This window comes from Benincasa hispida, chromosome 9 (assembly GCF_009727055.1).
Source record: "Benincasa hispida cultivar B227 chromosome 9, ASM972705v1, whole genome shotgun sequence".
Classification (NCBI taxonomy): domain Eukaryota; kingdom Viridiplantae; phylum Streptophyta; class Magnoliopsida; order Cucurbitales; family Cucurbitaceae; genus Benincasa; species Benincasa hispida.
Window position 1 is genome coordinate 38,869,407 of NC_052357.1, and position 25,630 is coordinate 38,895,036.

The 25,630-nt window shown below is 36.1% G+C and overlaps 1 protein-coding gene across 1 annotated transcript; it reads left to right on the plus strand.

Moving 5' to 3' along the window:
* Positions 1–18,852: 18,852 nt before the first annotated feature.
* Positions 18,853–21,461, plus strand: LOC120086248 (protein KRI1 homolog). Its single transcript, XM_039042797.1, has 2 exons — positions 18,853–19,056; positions 19,294–21,461. The coding sequence occupies exon 2, from the start codon at positions 19,299–19,301 to the stop codon at positions 21,177–21,179; it is 1,881 nt and encodes a 626-aa protein (XP_038898725.1). The 5' UTR covers positions 18,853–19,056; positions 19,294–19,298; the 3' UTR covers positions 21,180–21,461.
* Positions 21,462–25,630: the final 4,169 nt, after the last annotated feature.

Consider the following 25,630-nt stretch of genomic DNA (forward strand, 5'->3'; position numbering starts at 1 on the left):
GTGAACCACCTGAAGATCTTCCCCCTATCCTCTTGGAGCTTTAGAAAGAGTCATGGGATTCAAAAACAGCTTGAAGCAATGAATAAACCAAAGAAAAGCTCATTGCACCACTTTGCTTAAAGAACTCTTCTTCAACCCGAAATTTTCTCTAAAATTTTTATTGAATGCATGCCTCAAATTCACTCCAATCTTCTTTATTGAGTCACTCCACTATAGCCCACTATAGCCCATAGTTGAACTCCCCTCACTGTAGATATATTATGTCCACTTTATATAACCATAATCAGTAAGTTGATCCTTCACAGGTTGTTCGTAATCATAACTGGGTCAAGATAACCGTTTTACCCCTGTGAACACATCTTGTTCCTTAAGTTCCCACTGACCCTCTAATGAACAATTTTGATTTATAATCCTATGAATCAAGTCCTTTCTCTATCATGAGAAGGTAGGGACTCGATTGTTCAAGACCTGGAATCAGTACTTAAGAGAACAACCTATCTGCTAACCCTAAATCGGGTAGGTGTGAATTCCATCTTGTAGGGCTATGTCCCCAGCTATTCATCTGGTCTTGTCTCCACAATCTGTCTCTTATACACATCTAGATGTGTATAAGAGACAGAATCGGGAATGAGTGAATTCCATCTTGTAGGGCTATGTCCCCAGCTATTCATCTGGTCTTGTCTCCAAAATGGGAGCCTTATTGAGCAGTGTTGTTGGACTACTCTCACCATTTTCAGATCAAAGGATAATCCCAAACAAACAGGAGTTCATAGCTAGCTCAGGATTAAGATCGAGTTAACCTAGGTTATTTAATAAATGAAATAGTCAGTTTTAATAGTAAATAGTCGTTATAAAGAAAAGTGACTATTTTAGTGGTCTAGTTTATATGCAAACTCATTGTATAGGATGCCCCCACTCACATGTCTCAACATGAACGATCTATGGATCACATCGTTTGTAACACTTTACAACTCTTTGTAACATCTACAAAGTGGGTCGCATCCAATAGTGTTACCAGGATGAGACACCCAATTTCATCCATATACTTATTAAACCATTTAGGCTATATACTATTATGATCCTGTTTATGTCACTACATAAAGTTACAGTATTCAGACTATAGCCATGGATATGTTTATTGGATTTTCATAATAGAATGCAAAATCAACAATCTATTATTATTGATAAATAGAATGTTTAACACGAACTGCGAGTTCTAGGACATTCCCAATAGTAAGATCGTGTTACGTGAGTTTTCCAACGAAACAACTAAAACTTCAACAAGAGTTTGTTGAAGGACCTACTTCATCAACAAGAGTTGTTGATGATAGTTCATCTGGTAGGTCAATTCTACCTCAAGAGTTAAGAGAACCTTGACGTAGTGAGAGGGTTGCGATCCCACCTGTTTATTATATGGGGTTCACTAAAATCCTAGCTATGGTAGCCGATGGCGAGATTGAGGATCCATTTTCTTATCAGAAGGCAATAGAGGATGTTGACCGGGATAAATGAGTCAAAGCCATGGATCTCGAGATGGAGTCGATGTATTTCAACTCTGTATGGGATCTTGTAGATCAACCTGATGGGGTAAAACCTATAGGTTGCAAATGGATCTACAAGAGGAAACGAGGTGCTAATGGGAAGGTACAAACCTTCAAGGCTAGACTTATGGCAAAAGGTTATACCCAGGTGGAGGGAGTCGACTATGAGGAGACTTTTTTGCCTATTTCCATGTTGAAGTCTTTTCACATCCTCCTGTCCATTGTCGTATTTTATGATTATGAGATATGGAAAATGGACGTTAAGTCTGCCTTTCTGAATGGTAATCTTGAGGAGAGCATTTATATGGTGCAACCTGAGGGATTCATAGCCCAAGGTCAAGAGCAAAAGGTTTACAAACTGAATCGGTCCATTTATAGACTAAAACAGGCATCTCGATCTTCGAACATTTGATTTGATACTGCAATCAATTCGTACAGCTTTGACCAGAACATTGATGAACCTTGTGTCTACAAGAAGTTCGTCAACAATTTAGTAATTTTCCTAGTATTGTATGTAGACGATATCGTACTCATTGGGAATGATGTAGGACTATTGACTGTAGTTAAGAACTGGCTAACGACCCAATTCCAAATGAAAGATTTGGGAGAGACTCAGTTTGTTCTTGGTATTAAGATCTTTCGGGATTGAAAGAACAAAATGTTAGCGCTGTCTCAAGCATCGTACATTGAAAAGATATTGCTCAAGTACTCGATGCAGAACTCTAAAAGGGGCCTACTGCCTTTCAGGCATGAAGTTACTTTGTCTAAGGACATGTGTCCTGAGACGCCTCAAGAGGTTGAGAAGATGAGACGGGTCTCATATGCATCTACTGTTGGCAATTTGATGTATGTAGTGCTCTGTATTAGACCAGACATCTGTGGGAATAGTCAGTAGGTATCAGTCTAACCCAGAACGGGGTCATTGGACCGCAGTCAAGTACATCCTCAAGTGTCTTGAGAGAACGAGGGACTACATGCTCGTGTATGGAACTAAGGATTTGATCCTTACTGGATACACAGATTCTGACTTTTAGACTGATAAGGATTCTCGAAAATCCACTTCAGGGTCAGTTTTTACTCTTAACAAAGGAGCAGTAGTGTGGCGAAGCACTAAGTAGGGGTGCATCGTCGACTCCTGATGCTTGATTTTATGAAGTGAATTATGGATGATATGCGATGATGAGATTACGTTGAGCAGTCAATCAGCGGAATCCAAGTGGAAACTCCACTGAGTTTTCTGGTAAGTCCAGGGTCAAACTTAGGGACTTGTGAAAACAGGTTGCATTGGTAATTTTTATGAAGACTTTGCGGTAACCAAATAAATAGATAGTTGTTGAGGTTGTTGTTTGCGATGATAAAAAAATAACAATGCGGCGGAGCTTGAAAAGAGTTGGTAAACGGAAGATACGATGAGTATGCAGAGAACAGGTTAAGAAGGGTTTTGGCTAACACTTCCTAGGATGCGTTCATGCTTTGCGATCATGCAACATGCATACAATAGTAAACCATCTCTCGATGCGAATGCTATGGCTTCTAATGATAGAACGCATGCGATATATGCGATAAGTCTATAGGACCTACACATAAGCCTCTATTCTCATTTATGCGATGATAGAATAACATACACACAAATAAGGTGACCACATAATATCATTCCTATCTCTAGGATGCATGCGATGCAGATTGGCAAACAGAGCTTATCTCTAAGTCTCTATCTCTTGTTTATACAATTCTAATCTTGCTCTCTCGATTCTAGATTCTAACCTAGCTCTCTCGAGTCTAAGGTTCTTTCTTCAGACTCTCTCTCGAGTAGCTCTAAAGGGGTATTTGGCATAGTATAACACAAGATAATCGCAAGTAATGAACACCCTAGGTCATGTTAGCTTAGTTCTTCTCAACCCATTCGACTAGTTTAGCTACTCATGCGTACTAGGAGAGTGAACAGATGTAGAATAAGAACTTCCATTGTATAAATATAGAGATGAAGAACAAAACAACGATGCAAGAATAGAATAAAGAGCTTGGTAGCAATCTCTTACTGCCTAGGCTTTTACACTGTTTTTCTACTCGTGTTCAAAGGATAATCTCGCTCTCACGAGAATCGGCCCGCTCTCTGCTTCTACGCCTCAAGGTTCTCTCTCGAGTTGCCTTGAGCGATTCTCCAGCGTCACACTCTTATCTTGCTCTGCCTTAAAATGAAGGAAAAACTATGAACAAGACGAGCGATCCGAACGTATGAATTTTCGAACTGTGGAACGGTGAACCCCTTTTCTGAAGGATGCCTTTGGTATTTATAGAACATCTAGGGTGAACGGCGGGTTCTCTCTCATGATTGCACTGATGGATCACTTTAATCCTGATTGATGCGCCAAATATTGCCACCGAAAAGCTGAATGTACTTGTTATCGTTAACGGCTGTTAACTTAATTTGGATTCGACTGTCATCAGCTTTCCGTCCCATTGCGATTAATTAACCTTTCACTCAGATGTTCCCACCATGTTGCGTCGACCAATTTGCGGCAATCCTTTTCGAGCAATTGTTTGTGACACGATCACCGCAAAGGCTTGTGGTAATGCTGTGCTCGACCAACGATTTCCTATGATCACAATTTTCGCCTTGCATCATCGCATATTCTGCACAAAAATACAAAAAATCAACTGTTCTAGTGCGATGAACGCATGTGACCATAATATTATGAATCAAATGCTTTTTTTATGCAATTTAACATGTTTTATCAATGCAAGCCAACATTGTTTAAGAAACTTAGCACTATGATAACGTGCATTTCTGTCCGTTTGGCTCAGGAAATTCCTGAAAGACCTGGAAGTTGTTCCAAATATGTATAGGCCCATCACCCTCTATTGTGACAATAGTGGTGTTGTGGCGAACTCCAGGGAGCCCAGGAGTCACAAGCGCGACAAACATATAGAGCGAAGTATCATCTTTCCCGTGAGATAGTGCATCTAGAGGACGTGATAGTCACGAAGATCGCTTCGAAGTACAACGTTGCTGACCCATTTATGAAGGCTCTCACGGCTATAGTTTTTTAGGGTCATCTTTAGAGCATGAGTCTACGGGGCCACCCGCGGCTGGACTAAGGCAAGTGGGAGATTTTTATACAAGGCCTTAGTTCCTTAGTTTATTATTTTGTACTAGTTGTTTGTACACCCCACTCGCTTTAGAACAAGTGGGAGATTATTGAGGATGATGCCCTAAACTTCATTGGCTTCTATAGTTTGTAAACACTGTATTGAACAAACGTTTGTGATGTAATAATATATGATATTTTTCTTCACTATTGTCAATGAAACATTTGATGTTTTAATTGCTTTACCACAAACCAATAAACTAAGATCCCTGATTATCGTTGTAACTTAAGCATGTATGTGGAGACATACAGGTGGATTATGTCTTAAGTGATAACCAAAATGGTCTGTAGTAAATGGATATAGGAGGGAAACCTTATCCTGGTAATATTATGGATTCAGCCTGCTTTGTAGAATAGTTACAAGTGTTGTGACTTACTACAGATGGTATGATCCTGATCATTCATATGGAGACATGCGAGCGGGGGCGTCCTATACAAAGGAGTTTGTATAAGACTGGACCATGAAGTGTTATAGTCTCATTATATAACGTTGTTTATGACAGAGACTTCGCTTTAATAGGATGATCATAGGTAACATGACCTCAATCCTGAGTGAGTTGAGAACTCCTGCCTTTGAGGGCGGTCCTTTAATTTTCATGGGTGTGAGTGGCCAGATTGCCGACTCAAACCTACCACTTTGGGGATTCATCTGATTTGGGAACTGGGAACTCAGCTACGTAAGATGGAATTCACTCCTTCCCCGAAGCAGTGGTAAGTAAATAGATTGCTCCCTTAAGGGCTGGTTCTGGGGCTTGAATAATGTGGTGCCACAGACCTTCTCATGGCCCGAGAGGTGTTCACACATAGTAGGACTATGTTGTATTGTTCATTAGATGGATCAGTGGTACTTAACGAGTTAGATGTAAATATAGGGGCAAAATGGTAAATTGGCCCAGCTGTACTTACGAGCATCTGTGAAAGGTTATCGTACTGTTGATTGGTTATATCCGATGGACACATAAATATATCTATGGTAAGAAGAGTACAGTTGTCGGTCTTTAGTGGAATGCCGACAGTTAACGGATGGTGGATCTCGTGGCTAAAGAGGTTAGTTAGTTATTCACATACCGTTGGAACTTCGAGCCATAGGTCCATAAGGTCCTCTTGGTAGCTCAATGGATTCAAGTTGAAAATAAGTTTCTGGGTCAGTTTCAAGTGTTCAAATTGACAAGAGTTTGATTATATATGATATAATTAAATGGGTCAATTATATATGATATAGTTGACATGATGTATGGGATACATCAATTGGAGGAAAAGGATATAAATATGATTTATATCTAGTGGAGGAGAAAAGGACTATGGTTCATATGTTGCATATGATGTGATATTAAACCATAGGTTATAATTATAATATAATTACAATTATTTTTTAATTAAACAATTATAAGATAATTGTTGGCAGTTTTTTCTTCATAATCGAATGAGATAGTGGGAGGTTGCAATCAGTTTTCGTAACTGAAGAATAAAATGAAAATAGTTTTCATTTTGCAAAGCTGATCAAAAAATCGCTCCACACTTTAGTACATTGCCCATCGCCTAGCAAACAAGAGCATATACGATAGCTCATAGTTTACTAAACGATTGTGTACACGCGCGTTTTTCCTAAGCGATCGCATAACCTTACTTAAATGATCGTCTAGCTTTTTCTAAGCGATCGCGTGCCCGAGAGATTTACTAAACAACCGTCTAAACGATCAACGCCAGTTTACTACACGATCGTATACCTTTTTCTAAACGATCAAGTAGTTGTCTATATGATAGACCTAAGATATCTCCCACTTGCTTGGTCGTGGTAAACGATCGTTCCTTCCTTCTTCCCTCCACCAAATCCAACCGAGCCTACATCTCCTAGATTCTCACTCCGAGAATACTGAGGTTTTCGAGTGGTTGTGTCCTCTTTAGCTGCCTGTTCGTGAGGAGTTTGTTCGGTGGTAGACGACAACAAGTTTTGGTGGACGATAGGCTTGACAATCTCAACGATAGTGAGATTGGCTATATTGATGAGAGTGAGAGTTCAAAGAAGAAAAGTTCTTCAACTGGTATGTCTCTCGTCCCTTTTTTGTATAGTATTTCAAAGCGTGTTGTAATTTATTATTAAATGCATAACTCGTATGTTTGGTTGTGAATGTGGTATTTCTATCACAATATTTTGGAACGATCTTGCTTCCACTCAGAGGTCCTCTTTGATAAGAGTTCCTTCACAAACACCCTTCGACATTACCATTTTGAAACCTTGGTATTCTTGGAGTGAGAATTCAGAAGGTGTGGGCTCTGTGTGAATTTGGTAGAGGGAAGGAGGAGTCCAACGACCGAACTACACGACCAAGCAAATGGGAGAAGGAAACTATCTATCGCATAGATTGAGAATGCTTGATCGTTTAGTAAATCTCGCTCTCGTGAGAATCGTCTAGCCGATCATTTAGTCTCTCGCTCAATTGTTTACACAATCGCTTAGACTCTCACCTGATCGCTTAGTATCTCGGTTATACGATCGTTTAGTACATCTCGCTTATACGATCGTTTAGCAAATCTCGCTTACACGATCGTTTAGCAAAATTCACTTGATCGCTTAGAATCTTGCTTACACGGTCGTTTAGCAAATATCGATTACACGATCATTTAGCAAATATCTCGCCATCGTTTAGTCTCTTGTGAGAGCTATCATGTAGGCTCTTGTGAGTAAACGATTAGTGAATTACTTAATAAAGCGATTCTCTATAAAAATGAAAACACTTTTCATTTTTTACCTTCAGTTATCAAATAACTGAAATTAGCCTCCAACTTGTACGGTTAATAGAGAAAAGAATAACCAATTCAACAATTATCTCATAATTTTTTTATTATAAATAAATATAATAACTAACTTATCATATTACATTTATAACCTATAGTTTTAATATCACATCCTATGTAATATTTAAACCATAGTTCTTTCCTCCTTGATATAAATCATATTTATATCAATTCCTCCAATTAATGTATCTCATACATAAAATCAATGATATCACATATAATTGAACCAGTTTAATTATATCATATATAATCAAACTCCCTCTTGTCAATTTGAACACTTCAAACTGACCCAAAACCTGATTCTCAACTTGAATCCATTAAGCTACCAAGGGGACGTTATGGACATGTAGTTTGAAGCTCCAACGGTACGTGAATAACTGACTAAACTCTTTAGTCACGAGATCCACCATCCGTTAACTTTCGGGCACTCCACTAAAGATCGACAGCTATACTCTTCACACTACAGATATATTTATGTGTCCATATAACAAATCAGTAGTGCGATAACACTTCACAAATCGCTCGTAAGTACAGATGAGCCAATTTTCCATTTTGCCCCTGTAGTTACATCTAACTCCTTAAGTACCACTGATTCTTTTAATGAACAATAAGTCATAGTCCTACTATGAATGGGTCGTCTCTTCCAAAGAGAGGAACTGGCCACTATGTTTAAGATTCGGAGTCGGCCCTTAAGGGAGCAATCTATCTATTTACCCCTACTTTGAGGAAGGAGTGAATTCCGTCTTGTGTAACTGAGTTTCCAGCTCCCCAATCAGACAAATCCCCAAAAAGGTAGGTTTTTGAGTTGGCAATCTAGCCACTCTCACCCGTACTAATCAAAGGACCGCCCTTAGAAGTTGGAGTTCTCAAAACACTTAAAATTAAGGTCATGTCACCTATGGTCGTTTTAGTGAGATGTAAGTCCCAATTATCAACGACGTTATATAAAGAGACTAATCATCTCATGGTCCGGTCTTATACAAACTCTTTATATAGGGCACCCTCACTCGCATGTCTCCACATGAATGGTAAAAATTAGACCATCTGTAGCATGTCACAACACTTGTAACTATCAACAAAGCAGGCTGTATCCGTAATATCACCAGGATAAGGTATCCTTCCTTTATCCTTATACTACAGACCATTTAGGTTATTACTTACGGCATGATCCACTTGTATATCTCATATACATTTATAAGTTTACATGAAATAAACATGGATCTTAGTTTATTGGATATGAGTAAATGTAAATAAAATAACTCTTATTTTATTAATAACAATGACTATCCTTCAGTGGCTTTTGTCCTAAACCACTGAAGCATCATTGCGAAACTAGATGTCACACTAGGTTCATTTAAGTTTTGCTAAACCATACTGGTATTGTTTTTCAAGAGTATTTGCTAGAATCTGATGTAGATCAATGTGTTTCTTTTTCAGCAACATGTATGACTTTCCGTAAATTACCTCTTTTAGTTTGACCGATTATATACATTTGAAAGAGTCTCTTAAAACATATTTCGTGGTAAACGATCTCGAGCTTGTCATGATTGAGAAGTGTCCTCAAGTCCCGACACTTGATATACTGTGAAATGTTCGTAATGCATATGAGCTGTGGATGAAGGCTAATTCGATGGCCCAACTTCACATTTTGGCTAGTATACCTGATGCATTGACCAAAAGGGTTGAGAACATGGTCATTGCACGTAGTTCATGGACTCGTTGCAAGAATTATTTGAACGTCAATTCTCACTTTTTGAGCACAAAGGGATGGATGATAAAGAAACCAATAGTGTCAGTTCCAAAGATAATCTCCAGTTTTTCTTGAATGTCAAACGACTAAAAGAGAAAGCAATTGTTGACTCTAAAGAAGTTCATCGATGAGAATTGTTCTCTGAATTGGAACTTGGAGCTTATTTAGGTTCTGATACTGATCCCACTACTCTTCAGAAGAGGAAGAAGTCTAAAGATAGTAAATGTGATTTATTTGTCTTGGAGACATGTTTGGTAGAGAATGATGATTCTGCCTGGATACTTGATTCAGATGCTACTAATCACATAATTTTTTCCTACCAAGGATTTAGTTCTTGGAAAACGTTAGAAGATGAAGAGTTGACTCTTTGAGTCGATATTGGTGAGGTTGTTTAAGCTATTGCTATAGGTAAGTTGAAGTTATTTTTCGACAAGAAACGTTAACTGTTACTAGATAACGTTTTTTTAGTTCCTCATATCAAGAGGAACTTAATCTCGATTTCTTGTCTGATTGAACAAGGTTATACCGTCTCTTTTCTGAGAATAAAGTGTTTTATTTTCAAGAATGGTATGGAGATTGGTTTTGGTCCAATAGAAAATAACTTATATGTACTAAGGTCGTTAGTTATAAAAGGCTTGCTTAATACTGAAATATTCAAAACAGCAACAATTGCAAAAAGATCAAAGGTTTCTCCTAAGAAAAATGGCCATCTTGGTATCTAAGGTTAGGTCACATCAACCTCAATATGATTGAGAAGTTGGTGAAATGTGGACTTCTAAAAGGTTTAGAAGAACACTCATTGTCGGTATGTCAATCATGCCTTGAAGGCAAGATGACCAAACGATCTTTTACTGGAAAAGGTTATAGAGCCAAGGAAACCTTGGAGCTTATACATTCAGACCTTTGTGGTTCGATGAGTGTTAGAACTCGAGGTGGGTATGAATATTTCATCTCTTTCATAGATGATTGTTCAAGATATGGGTATCTATACCTAATGCAACATAAGTCTGACGCTCTTGAAAAGTTCAAGGAGTATAAGGCTGAAGTTGAAAACTTGTTAGGTAAGAAGATAAAAACACAATGATCTGATTGTGGTGGAGAGTATATGAACCTCGAATTCCAGAACTATTTGATAGAACATGGAATCACGTCCCAACTTTTAGCCCCAGGTACACCTCAGCAAAATAGTGTATCAGAAAGGAGAAACATAACCCTGTTGGACATGATTCGGTCTATGATGAGTTATGCTCATCTTCCAGACTCGTTTTAGGAATTTGCAATGGAGACTGCATGTTATATTTTGAACAACGTTCCCTCGAAGAGTGTTTCTGAAACACATTTTGAGCTGTAGAGAGGCCGTAAAGGTACTTTATGCCACTTCAGGATTTGGGGATGTCTGACCCACGTTCTTATGGCTAACCCTAAAAATTTGGAACCGCGTTCGAAAGTTTGCTTATATGTAGGCTACCCCAAGGAAACGAGGGGTAGATACTTCTATGATCCAAGTGAGAATAAGGTGTTTGTGTTGACAAATGCTATCTTATTGGAAGAAGACCACATCAGAGACCATAAACCACAAAGCAGGCTTGTTTTACATGAGATTTCTAGTGAGACTACTGAGAGTTCAACTAGAGTTGTTGAACAGACTGATAGATCAAATAGAGTTGTTGACTAAAGCCCAAAACATCATGTCTGATGATGGAGTTGAGGACTCATTGTCTTATAAGCAAGCAATGGAGGATGTTGACAAAGATGAGTGGATTAAAGCCATGAATCAGGAAATGGAGTCTGTGTACTTCAATTCTATCTGAGAACTTGTGGATCAGCCTGATGGGAAGTGGATCTACAAGAGAAAACAAGGTGTAGATGGAAAGGTGCAGACCTTTAAGGCTAGACTCGTGGCAAAGGGTTATACCCAGGTCTAGGGAGTGGACTATGAGAAAACTTTCTCACCTTTTGTCATGTTGAAGTTTATCAGGATACTCCTATCCATAGCCACATTTTATGATTATGAGATATGAAAATGGACGTCAAGACTGCCTTTCTGAATGGTAATCTTGAGGAGACCATCTACATGGATCAATCAGAGGGTTTCATTGTTCCAGATAGAGCAAAAAGTTTGTAAGCTTAATAGGTCCATTTATGGGCTAAAACAGGCATCTAGATCGTGGAACATTAGATTTGATAGTGCGATCAAATCGTTTGGCTTTGATCAAAATGTTGATGATCCTTGTATTTACAGGAAAATCATCAACAACTCAGTAGCTTTCCTGGTGCTGTATGTGGATGATATCCTACTCATTGGGAATGATGTAGATTTTCTGACTGACATTAAAAAGTGGCTAGCCGCCTAATTCCAAATGAAAGATTTGGGAGAAGTGCAGTATGTTCTGGGGATTCAGATCATTCAGGATCGTAAGAACAATTGGTTGGCTTTATCTCAGGCATCGTACATTGACAAGATGTTGATTAGGTACTCGTGCAGAATTTCAAGAGGGGTTAATTACCCTTCAGGTATGGAATTACTTTGTATAAGGAACAGTGTCTTAAGACACCTTAAGAGGTTGAGGAAATGAGACGGATTCCCTATGCTTCGGCTGTTGGAAGCCTTATATATGTAATGTTATGTACTAGACCTAACATTTGCTATGCAGTAGGGATTGTCAGTTGATATTAGTCCAATCTAGCATTAGATTACTAGACAACAGTCAAAACGATTCTGAAGTATCTTCAGAGAAAAAAAGACTATATGCTCGTGTATGAAGATAAGGATTTGATCCTTATCGGAAACACAGACTCTGACTTTCAGACTGGTAGAGATTCTCGAAAATCGACATCAGGTTCAGTGTTCACTCTAAATGGAGGGGCTGTAGTTTAGCGAAGCATCAAGCAAGGATGCTTCGCGGCCTCCACTATGGAAGTCAAATACGTAGCCGCTTGTGAAGCTGCTAAAGAGGTTGTTTGGCTTAGGAAGTTCCTTACAGATTTGGAAGTTGTTCCAAATATGTCTTTGCCGATCACACTCTATTGTGATAACAACGAGGCTGTGGAAAATTCTAAGGAACCTCAAAGTCACCAAAGAGGCAAGCATATCGAACGAAAGTATCATTTGATCAGGGAGATTGTTCATCGCGGTGATGTGATATTCACGAAGATCGCATCGAAGCACAATGTTGCTAATCTGTTTACAAAGCTCGCATGGCTAAAGTGTTCGAGGGTCATCTGGAGAGTCTAGGTCTGCGGGACATGCAACATATTGTCTAGGGAAAGTGGAAGATGATATTGGGGTATAGAGTATGCCCTAGTTTATTGTATATTGTACTGTTTTTATGTATTTTACATTAGTCTACCGAGTCATTAGGACAAGTGGGAGATTGTTGGGATTGGTGTCCTAATTCTTTCGGTGGTCTCATAGTTTGTAAATTTTTTGTACACATTGTTATTAATAAAATAAGAATTATTTATTTGCATTTACTCATATCCAATAAACTAAGATCCGTGGTTATTTCATGTAAATTTAAGCATGTATGTGAGACATACAAGTGGATCATGCGTTAAGTAATAACCTAAATGGTTTGTAGTATAAGGATAAAGGAGTGATATCTTATCCTGATGACACTACGGATACGACCCGCTTTATAGATATTTATAAGTGTTGTAAAGTGCTACAAATTGTCTGATCTTGATCATTCATATGGAGCATGCGAGCGGGGGTGTCCTATACAAATAGTTTTATAAGACTGGACCACGAGATGATTAGTCTCTTTATATAACATTGTTGATAATTGAGACTTACATTTCACTAAAATGACCATAGGTGACATGACCTTAATCCTGAGTGTTTTGGGAACTCCTGCCTATAAAGGCAGTCCTTTGATTAGTATGGGTTAGAGTGGTCAGATTGCCAACTCAACAAGCCTACCTTTTTGGGGATTCGTCTGATTGAGGAGTTGGAAACTCAGTTACACAAGACGAAATTCACTCCTTCCCCGAAGTAGAGGTAAGTAGATAAATTGCTCCCTTAAGGGTTGATTCCAGGTCTTGAACATAGTGGCCACACCCTCTCTTTGGAAGAGAGGTCTCAGTCATAGTAGGACTATGACTTATTATTCATTAGAGGAATCCGTGGTACTTAAGAAGTTAGATGTAACTACTGAAGAAAATCTGAGGCGAGATTTCCATGAGCAACAGAAGCAAGACTATTCTAAATTATAATCATGAATTAACATATGTTTACAGTCGACTTCAAAACAAACGGTTATACAATTATAATGTAGAAATTACAGCATGAACAAATACCAAATGTACAGAGAGAAACTCTACATACATATGCAGAAGCGTCTCCACGCTCCGATGCACACTAACGCTGGAACAACAACAGCCTCGAACGCCCGATCTACATGACCACAACATAGCACGAAAACTTCGTGCTTGTCCTCAACGATCTCCTCGGTCACGAACTCCTCCGCAACACGAACGAACTCCACAACACCACGAACGACCTCCAACAAACCTCGATGATGTCGAGTTGAGTCTGACACCACCAACAAGGCGACCTTGGTATTCTCGGTGTGAGAATCCAGAGGGTAGGCTCTATTCGAACTTGGTATGAGGCAAACGAATAGAGGAAACAACGATCACGTACACAACTAGGCAAGTGGGAGGAAGTCGAAGACCTATTGCATAGGTCGATGCCTAATCGTTTAGATAAAGCTATGTGATCGTTTAAGCTCGATCTGTCGCATACAAACTCTACATAGAACATTTACTTTGAGCCAGCGATCGTCTAGCAAAGCCATGTGATCATTTAGTAAATACTGCACCATCGTTTAGGCATCGCACCTGCACGATCGTTTTAGCTCGCCCAACCGTCGTTTAGTAAATCTGTATTTACTTGATGGCTTACATGAGTTTCTTTTCCGCGGAGAAGAAACTCAAATTCCTTTTCAAAACTCTTTGTAAATTTTTTTTTCAAAAATAGGAAACCACTTTTCTTTAAACTCACGGTTACCATGATCCAATAACCACCCACGACTTTGGTTATTTAAAAGAAAAAAGAACTAATTAACCAATAAATTAATATTATTATAAAATATAAATGATAACCAACTTATCATACTATATTTATAACCTATAGTTTTAAATATTTCATCTCATGAAACATATAAACCATAGTTCTTTTTTCTATTCCATGGTAACTTAATGTAAATCCTCATTTACATCAATTCTCCACTGATGTATCTCAATATATCATACTGATTAATATCAATATATATCAAAATACCTCTTGTCAATTTGAACATTTCAAATCAACACCAAGAACTGATCCTCAAACAGAATCAAGCTTATTATTACAAATGCCACCACCCAGGGAAGCTCATGGACTTGTAGATCGAAAGCTCTAAACGGTAACATGAGATAAATGACTAAACTCTTTGTCCACGGGATCTCACCATCCGTTTAACTGCTAGGGCATCTCCACTAGAAATACCGAACAGCTGAAACTCCTTCCTCACTCCAGAATATACTATGTATCCATTTTAATCAAATCAGTACTGTGAAACACCTTTTCACAGATCGCTTCGTAAGTACAGTTAGGCCAATTTAAACTGTTATGCCTGTCCGTTACATCCTGTCTCTTTAGTATCATTGATCCCTCTAATGAACATAAGTCATAGTCCCATTAATGACTGGATCTTCTCTTTCCACAAGAGAAGTTATGGCCACTATGTTTCAAGCCCCGGAATTAGCCTAAGGGAGCAATCTCTCCTACTTGATCCCTGCTTCGAGAAATGAGTGAATTCCATCTTATGGATTGAGTTCCAGTTCTTAGATCAGACAAGTCCTAAAAAGGTAGGCAATGTTGAGTTGGCAATCTTGGTCCACTCTCACCCATATAATCAAGGACGCGCCCTCAAAACAAGGAGTTTCACAAAACACTCAAGATTTAAGGTCGTTGTCACCTATGGTCATTTAGGGTGAGATGTAGTCCTCTAGTATCCAAACGACGTTATATATAGAGTCTACGTAATCTTCGTGGTCCAGGGCTTATAACAAACTTCTTTGTATAGAACACCCTCGGCTCCACTCTCCCATGAATGGTCCGGGATCTATCCATCTGTAGTAGTTTACAACACTTGGCAACCTCTAAAGTGGCCTGTATCCGTATGTGTCCCCAGGATCAGGTATGCCCGCACTTATCCTTATACTACAGACCGATTTAGGTTATCACTTAAGCATGATCCACTTGTTATAATCATCATATTACATGCTTAAAGTTCACATAAGGAATAACCAAGGAGCTTTTGTTTATTGGATAATGAGTAAATGCACAAGAATGAAATAACATTTATTTATTCATTGAACAATGTGTATCTTTACAAAACAACGAAACTCCGGGAGAATTAGGACACCAATCCCAACAATCTCCCACTTGTCCTAATGACTCGGGAGACTAATGTACGATACAATATAAAAATGTACAATATATAATAAACTAGGGCATAGTAGTAGTTCACAACACTTGCAAACCTCTACAAAGTGGGTCGTATCTGTAGTGTCACCAGGATCAGGTATCCCATCTTAATCCTTATACTACAAACCGATTTAAGTTATCATTTAAGGCATGATCCACTTGTATATCACATATACATGCTTAAGTTCACATAAAATAACCAAGGAGCTTTGTTTATTGGATATGAGTAAATGCTAGAATGAAATAACATTTATTTTATTCATTGAACAATGTGTATCTTTACAAAACAACGAGACTTCGAGAAAATTAGGACACCAATCCCAACAACTACATGGGCAAAACGACAAATTGGCCCAGCTGTACTTACGAGCGATTTATGAAGGGTTATCGCACTATTGATTGGTTATATGGAAACAAAAATATATCTGTAGTGAGAAGAGTGCAGCTATCAATCTTTAGTGGAGTGCCCGGTAGTTAACGGATGGTAGATCTCGTGTTAGTTTAGTCATTTATTCACGTATCGTTGGAGCTTCAAGCTACAGGTTCATAAGGTCCCCTTGGTAGCTCAATGGATTCAAATTGAGAACCAAATTTTGGGGTTAGTTTGAAGTGTTCAAATTAACAAGAGGAAATTCAATTATATGTGATATAATTGGTGTGATGTATTAGATACATTAAATGGAGGAATTAATATAAGTATGATTTATATTAAGTACCATAAAATAGAAAAAGAACTATGGTTTATATGTTTCATATGATGAAATATTAAAACTATAGGTTATATAATATGATAAATTGGTTATCATATTTATTTATAATATATTTATTATATGATAATTAATTTCTTTTTCTCTAATAATCGTTTGAGTGGGAGGTTATTGGAAGTTATGGTAACCGTGAGATAAAAGAAAAATTGTTTTCCAAAATTAGGTGGTTAATCCATTCAGATAATTCTCACAGAAATAGGCTATCAAGTGAATTGTTTTTACTAAGCGATAGCCGTTGAGAGACTAAACAATCATGTTAGAGTTGACTATACGATAGTTACTCAGCTGATCGTTGCTAAACAATCGAGTAGCAAAGTCTATGTGGTAGGATTCATTTTACTAAACGATCGAGTATATCGTCTATGCGATAGAAAACTTCATATCTCCCACTAACTCAATCGTCTACTCGATCGTAGACCTCCTCTCTTCCTCAAGCCAAGATCATACCGAGCCCACAACTCCTGGATTCTCACACCGAGAATACTAAGGTAACACTTGTGGTGGTGTCTTTACTCAGTTCGTGAATCGAGTTGGACTCGATTGGGTTCGAGGAGCATTCAGATGATTGTTGTGTTCATGGTCGTGTTGTTCTGGTCGTTGTGTTCGAGTGTTGCTGTTGGACGTATTGGAGACTCTTTGAGGGATTCTTGAAGAATGGTTATTCATAGGTACACATACTCTATCCTTCGAATCTTGTATAGCATGTTGTAATTTCTGTATATGCATAACTTGTTAGTTTTCGGTTAGATTGTAATTGGTTGTGTTCAATCTGAATGGAATTTGGAACGATCCACTTCCGCTGCTCATGGAGATCTGTGTTTGTGATTTCCTTCATTGAAGATGTGGTTGAGACAATGAATGGAGAAACTCAAGAGATTCATTTCCTAGAGTTGGTTGCTATATCCCTCGACCACATGAAAATAATAACAATTTTAAGGGTGCAACATCTCATAGTGAAACACAACCAATTTATAGGAGAAATAAGAAGAAAAGAAAAAGAGGCAAGACATTAGTTGAAATAATATGTGAAACCATGAGTGAGCTAAAATGCAACTGCACATATTGCCAAACTTGTGCCTTGTTTTCAACATGACGCTGATAGTGCTGGAAGAAGATAAATGTTGTATGATGAGATAATGTCAATTAATGACTTATTGACATTAGAGCGTGTTTGAGCCCCAAGGATTATAACGAAGGATCAACATTTGATTGATTATATCTTTACCATTCGAGATCCTACTTTTAAACATGGGTTCATATGAGATGTGTTAAGAAGTGAAGCAAATACTTGAGTTATGGAAGGGATGTTGGACCATCTATGGGTGTAGTTATCTAATAACTCTAATTTTGTAAGCCTTTTTGTAGGGAATCGTGAATATTGTATAGTTCACTTATTTTGTATAGTTAGCAATGAGTTTGACTTTTGTAAATTAAAGTATAATTCCCATTCAAGTTGTGTATAAGTGGGTTAGTACTTGGTGCTTTATATCTCTGTAAAAATTCCCTCATTTTGTTAATAGTAATGAAAATGAAATATAGTAGTAATGAATTGACTTTTCTCGTAGGATGTTTCTTTTTTTTTTTTTTTTTTATGCTAGTAGGGAGTAAATGAACAAATGACATAGATGGATTTTCCATTAAAAGAAATATATCGTGCATAAGCAATATCCATGTGGATCTTAATTATTAAACTTTAAAACCTTGGATGGTTTTGGTATATTTATAATGTAATTAAGATTTATATATTGATATATTTATTTTATCTCAATCCAAAAAGATAACAACAATTTTCTACGGATGTAATTGTATGAAAAATATAGGGTGAAATTTATATTTGGATTTAAAATGTAATTTTTATGTCGTTGATAAAAAAAAAAAACAATAGATACAAATAGAAGAGAAAAAAAGTTGTAGAAAATAAATAGTTAAAACTTTTATTTTTTAAACATAATTGAAAATAGTACCTCTCTAAATTTTGGTTAACTTCATAAATATTTTCTACCGAACATATAAATCTTAATACAAAAACTTGTAAAACAAACAAATATATATATATATGCATTTAATTTTCAGAGAATAATTATTGGGAATATCTAAATAGAGATGCTAAATATCTCACATAATTGAATTTCGCATATTTAATATGCATACTCATGAAACAATATTTGCGATCCAATTGGCTTTAGAGTTTTCATGCAAAACTAATGATAAGAGTATTTGTGATTTTCTTAAAAAAAGTTTAAAGGGCATTTTTGATATATTTGAAAATTTTAGGGTAATTTTGACATAAAATACAATGTTTAGGGATGTTTAGCATTTTGTATAATTTAGGCAACTATATATATATTTATGTGTTAATGAAGTTTTTGAAAAAGAAAAGAGAAAAAAAATTAGGAAATCAGATACCGCTCTCACTCAAACTCTCTCCCTCGCCGCTCACGGTAGCCCTATCTCACGCGTCCTTCTCTATCTCTCACTCTCTCGTCTCGCTGAGCAACAGCGCCGCCTCCCTCCGACCGCTTTGCTCCGGTGCTGCACCTCCGTCGTACGTTCGTCGAGTCGCCGCAGTCGCACGCCGGTGAGCCCTTTTCCATCACTGTCTTTTTTTTCTTTCTCTCTCTCTCTAGGATCTGCTTTCTGCATATTGTTGCTTGTTACGGACAAAATTTGCATAACATTGAAAAATTGAGGGTCTAAAACCATGCCAATTTGTGTCAATCTACACCTTTTTTTTTTTACATATACTTGTAGTACTCAATATGTATAGTACTCGTGCAAAATCCTAATTTGAAGCATTTTTTTTTTTTTTTTGCAGAAACAATGGGTCTACGATTATTTGATGGAAGTGATTCTGACAATGACAACTCAAAGATAGAAATTAATCGGGAGTATGCTAAAAAGTTTGAGCATAATAAGAAGCGAGAGGATCTTCAGCGCTTAGAGGAGCTAAAGAAGAAGGGTATAATTGAAGACTCTGAATCAGAAAGCTCGGAATCTGAATCATCTTCCTCAGAAGAAGATAACCAAAATTTTAGGAAGGACTTGGAGTTCTTCGATGCATTAATCAAGGTAAAGAAGCAGGATCCGACCCTTAAACAGAAAGAGGCCAAGCTTTTCGATTCAGATGATGACAGCCATGGCAAGGAAAGTGACGACGTCAAAGGTAGTTTAATAGAAAAGAAGAAAAGTAGTATGTATTTGAAAGATGTTGTAGCAAAACATTTGATCGAAGAGGGCCCTGAATTCAATGATGAGAAGAGTAAAAATGTGAAGGTTTATGATAAGGAGCAAGAAGAGATACGCAAGGCGTTCTTGGAGGCAGCCGAAGTGCAAGACGAAGATGATGAGGAAGAATTGTTAAAAGTGAAGGAGAGAGGTATGGTGGAAGAGGAAAAGGATGAAGAATTTGAGAGGAAGTTGGATGAGTATTTTGGGGATGGGGATGACCAATTGGATGAAGATGCAAAGTTCTTGAAGCAGTATTTTAAGAATAAACTGTGGCTCGGTGAAGATACAAAGGTTGAGGAGGAGGAGTTGAACATGCTGTCGGAGGATGAGGAAGAGATTGAAAAACAAGAGGAATATGAATACAGGTTCCAAGAAAATGCAGGAGATACCGTTTGGGGGCATGGTAGGAGCGTTGAGGGGTCAGTTAGGAAAAAGAAGAATTCGAGGAAGGAGCAGCGAAAGAATAAGGAAGAGAGGATGGAGATTGCAAGATTAGAGAGGGAGGAGGAGTTGAAGCATTTAAAAAATCTGAAGAAAGAGGAGGTAAAAGAGAAGCTTAGGAAGATTAGGGAGACAGCAGGACTTAGGGAGGACGAGAATTGCTTATTGGATATTAAAGATTTAGATGAGGATTTTGATCCAGAAGAGTATGACAGGATGATGAAAGCAGCTTTTAGTGAAGAATATTATGAGAAAGAAGACATTGATCCTGGGTTTGGAAGTGATATGGATGATGAAGGCGATGGTGAGATCGAGAAACCTGATTTCGACAAAGAGGATGAGTTGCTTGGATTGCCAAAAGGGTGGGCTTCTTCTGAGTTAGGTGATGGCTTCTTAGCAGCTAGGCAAAGGAGTTTAAGCCATAAAGTTGATAGTGACATGAGTAATGAAGATAATGAAGAAGATGAAGAACAGGACAATGAGGATGAAAAAGGAAAAAGAAAGAGGAAGCGTAAATTATCTCTGTACAAAAAAGCTAAAGAAGCCATAATGGAGGAATATTATAAATTAGATTACGAGGATACAGTCGGAGACTTGAAGACGAGGTTTAAGTATGCCAAAATACGACCTAATCGTTATGGATTGAGTACTGCTGAAATCCTGGCATTGGATGACAAGGAGTTGAATCAGTTTGTTTCTATGAAAAAGTTGGCCCCTTATAAGGAAGAATGGAAGATGCCAAATAGTACTAGACAGCGCCTGAAAATGAGGTCTAGGGAGCTCCTTAGAGGCAAACAATTTGGTGAACAGAAAGATATCCGGAAGAAAAAGTCGAAAAATGGCTCCAGTATGCACATTTTGGATGACAATGAGAATGACAAAGTACAAACTGAGGATCAAAATGTTAACAAGGGCAATTTATCTCGGAAAGCCAGGAGAAAGCAAAGTCAAGCTGAGCTTAAATTGTCTCACTTTAGGAACCTGGCATACGGCAAAACATCCTCGAAATCTAAGAAGAAATCAAAACACTGATCATTAGCAGGTGGTTCTTGTCAATCATTAATGAACTAACTTCTGTGTTTTATTTTCCTCATCGTGGTCTTGTCTCAATATTTTATGATAATTGTGCATCTGAATTTTGAATATAAAAAGAAATAGCATACAAAGTAATGCAGGTTGATTCTTAGATTGATCGTCAGATTTTAGGATAATGTTTTCTCTTTTGAATTACATTTTAATTTTTGGGAGTAGCCTTCTAGTCATTCACTGCCTATTATACTGTTAAAGGTTGAACTAAAAAGCTTTACTTTAGTAGATTTTGTGCTGGAACTGTTACTATTGTGCCTAATTTTATTCGGACGACCGAAAGTAGGGATTCATCACCTATAATTTCTGGAAAACTCTTGGGTTTGGAGGTTCGGATTTGGCGAAATTACAAAAATGAATTCGCCATTTTCAGAACCTGTCTGTGGAAATCTGCAAAGGAAAGACCTTCCTTCTGCAATCCGATGATTTTGAGAAGTTAGTGGTAAAAAAAGATAAGGGATTTAGAAAGAATGAGTTCAATTCATGGTAGTCACTTATCAAGAATTTAATATCTTGTGAATTCATTCAGTACTCAAGTGTTGTAGAGTCAGATTTATCTGTTAGATTAATCAAGGTATCTGGTATAAGTTAGTCTGGACACTTCTGAATATAAAAAAAAAGAAGCCTCTTCGTACAAGGCAGTGGTTTTGTTAAGATTGTTTACCTGTGCAGTACCATGGCTTGTTAATTGTTGGAACAGCTTACTTGAAATTTTCTTGATTAATTTGTTTTTTTATTTTAGGCAAGAAATCATTTTATATTTCTATTATTTGGAGGTTGTATCAAATAAAATTTTGAATCAATAATTGTATCCATTTAAAAACTATAATCTTTCATAAGTGAGTTGATTTAGAGATTATAAGTGAGTTGATTTAGACTTTTCATCAGAGATTTATAACTATTTTACTTAATTCTATTTTAAATCAACTCAACAATCACCTAAATAGTATTGGTCTTCTCTCAAAATTTTACTATAGTAGTATTGGTCTTTTCTCAAAATTTTACTGTAGTAAGAATAATTACTATGTAATAATATATGGAGATAATAGAAGACAAGATCGAAAATCACTCGTGAATGAAAATGCGTCATGTCTTTAATATTATATAAATTTGTGCATTTAAATTTTTATACATGAAAATTATGAATTAATAGTTATTGCAAAATAGATTATTTTTAAATCGTAAAATTATTGAAAATATTTTTAAATATAACGAAATACCAATTTTTATTGGTCTCTTATTATCTATCTTATCATTATCTATATTTGAAAATAAATAAGATTATTCTATATTTGAAAATAAGTATATTTCACACCAATTTTCTGCAGAAAAAATTCAGCAGATGTTTTTCTTATCATTTTAGTTTATTCCTTCCATAATGGGGATTATTTCATTTATGGTAAAAGATTTTTTTATTAGTTACCATTGTAGTATAATTGGGTTAGAGAGATTCATATATCTATATGCCGCATGAATTATGCTCATTTAAAAAAAAAAAAATTCTCTTAAAGACTTCGATATTATTTGTTAAGGACTTCAATTAATTCTAATATATTTACTTGGATTATGACATCCATAAATAACTTCATATGTATCTCATATGTACCATGTACACTTCTTTAGCTCATTATATCGTGTATTAGTCACAAGTAAAACAATTTAAGTTGTACTAAAAAATATAGTAAGAATAAAAAAAAGATATAAATGATATTATTAAACTAATATAATCTTCTAATATATGTACTATATTTATATATATCATTCCATTTTTATTGTTTTATGTATTCAGCCATTATGAATTTTATCATATTCATTCAATATATTTTAGTTACTTGCGAAATAATATATTTTTTTCTGTTACGATCATCATGTTATTTGTAAATACATACTTAGACAAATAATATTTTCCAAAAAAAAAAATGTTGTATAGCAAATATATATATATAAACATGGATGATATGATATTATGATTCACAATTATATATATTTCAAAATTTATGCTTGTTATGTATGAGAAATTCGTACGGATGACTCCTATTTAATGACCCACTCGAAATTTGGCCTCACTTTTAAAAACGTTTGAAATTTGGTCTTTTGCATATGTCAGTCACATGTGAAAGTATCGTTTTAACCCAAAACACACGCGGGGCCAGACACAACCTAGATTTCTCGCTCTTTCCTCTCATTCCTTCATCTCGTTCCTCTCGCTCCTTTATCTTGTTCCTCAATTCATGTTGCCCTCCTTCATTTTTTCCTTCTTTTGAATTCTTCCTCTCGCTTTTTCCTCTCGTTTCTTCCTTTCACTTCTTCCTCTCTCTTTTTCCTCTTGCTTCTTCCTCGTCAATTTTGTAATTTTTCCTTCATTCAAATTCTCACTCTCGCTTCTTCCTCTCGTTTCTTGGTCTCACTCTTATTTCTTCTTCTCGTTCTAATTCACGCTCCAACTTACATTTTTGGTTCGAGAAGAAGAAAAAGTCATTGACAAAATAGAAGAAATCACTAAAAAAGGAGAGCAACTGAAGAAAAAAGGTGGGTAGTAAATCTTGTCAAAAAAACGAAAAAAAAGCGACATAAACATAAATCACCAGAAAAAAAAAGGAAATCGTTGAAAAACAAAATGCATCATAAATAGAAGAAATCACTAGAAAAGAAAAAAAAAAAAAAGAAAAAAAAAGAAAGGCAGAGAAAAAAATCTGCAAAAGAGAGAAAGAATAAGAGTTAAAGTGGTAAATTCACAAGGTGATGACATTATCAGAAGGCCAAAAATCGAACAAAATGAAAAGTATGACCAAATTTGGAGATGACTCCTATATAGGGTCAGCGGTACCAATTTTCCTTGTTTGTTCTTTCTTTGTGGTCTATCCTTTATTCTGATCAAGACATCAGTCCTTCATATTGATGCACCTTTGATGCAACCTATCGAGACCTATCAAAATAAAATAACCGATCCATGGTAAAGATTTGTTAGTAAAAAAAACTTTGATGGACTCAATAAATGAAAGCCAAATTATTCTCTTGTTAAATTCATACTAATTAGTTAACCGTTTTAAATTCTAAGGATTGACTGAGACATCCTTAGACCGATTGAATTTACTTTGTGTTACTTTTTTATTTTAAGGCCTACCAAACAAGCTATCGAATCTAAGGAAAGTCTAAATGATACAAACATGAGCCAACCTATTCACCACTAAAATTAAACACAATATTTCGAAAATTACGGATCGAATATGTATAGTGAAATGATAATACAAGTATTAATCGAGATGCTAATTCATTGTTTGATGTAACCTGAAACTTTGGTGAATATTTGAAACATGAAAATGGATTTAATTGTGTAGATTAATTTCATCGTTAGAAACTTTTAAATTGGATTGAAACCATCAAATTAAGATGATGTTTCTGATGGAACAAACATGCATAAAGCGGATGCTAATAGAATCATTAAGCACTCTAATTATACTTAATTTGAGTACAAAACATGCTAAAATAAGTTTTAAAATAGAAAAGGGTTTCAATAAGTATGCCTTTGAAGAATCCACTTAACCCTTGCTAGTTCCACGAAATTAAACTTCAGTCTCTTGAGTAGATCACCAAGAGAGTTTTCTCTCCTATTCTCAGCGTTGGATTTGAGTGGTGGAACTCAAAATTGAGATCGATTAAGGTGGAATTGGAGAGATTTGAGAGCCTGAGAGTAAAAATTGATTTTTTGCTAAAAAATCTCAGAAAATAAGAATCCATTTTGCTGAATTCTGAAAAATTGAAGTCTTTATTCAATCAATCTATGCAAGCACATAGTCTTTCAACATTTTGACACTTTAAAATCCATTAACTAAGTGGCCTAGGTGTTGAAATGTGGAGAAATCCACTCAAAATCCCATATTTGGGATAAATCCACTAATATTTTTATTTTTCAATTTAAATTAATTTAATTTAAAAATAAATTAAATCTTAATTCAATTTACAAAAATGAAAAAATTGATTTAATTTTAATTAATGAATTAAATAAATAAAATTAATTAATTAATTAATAATTTAATATCAAATATTAAATTAATAAAACATCTAATCTAAACATGAATCCTATTCATGTAGTCAATATTTAAATCATTATTTAAATATTTTGAACTCTCCAATTACGTTTAATTTTCAACAAAATTAATGTTAATTATATCAAATATAATTATCCAAACCCTAAAAACTGAATTTGAACATTTCAAATTGCAAACCCTAATTTCGAATTTGAACACTTCAAATTTGCTCAATATTCTAATCTAAGATTTAATCTTTTACGAGCTAGTAGAGGGACCTTATGGACCTACATATCATGAGCTCCAATGATTTGAGATTAATCAGTTAAACTCTTTAATCTGAATTAATCAATATTTGTTAACCATCAA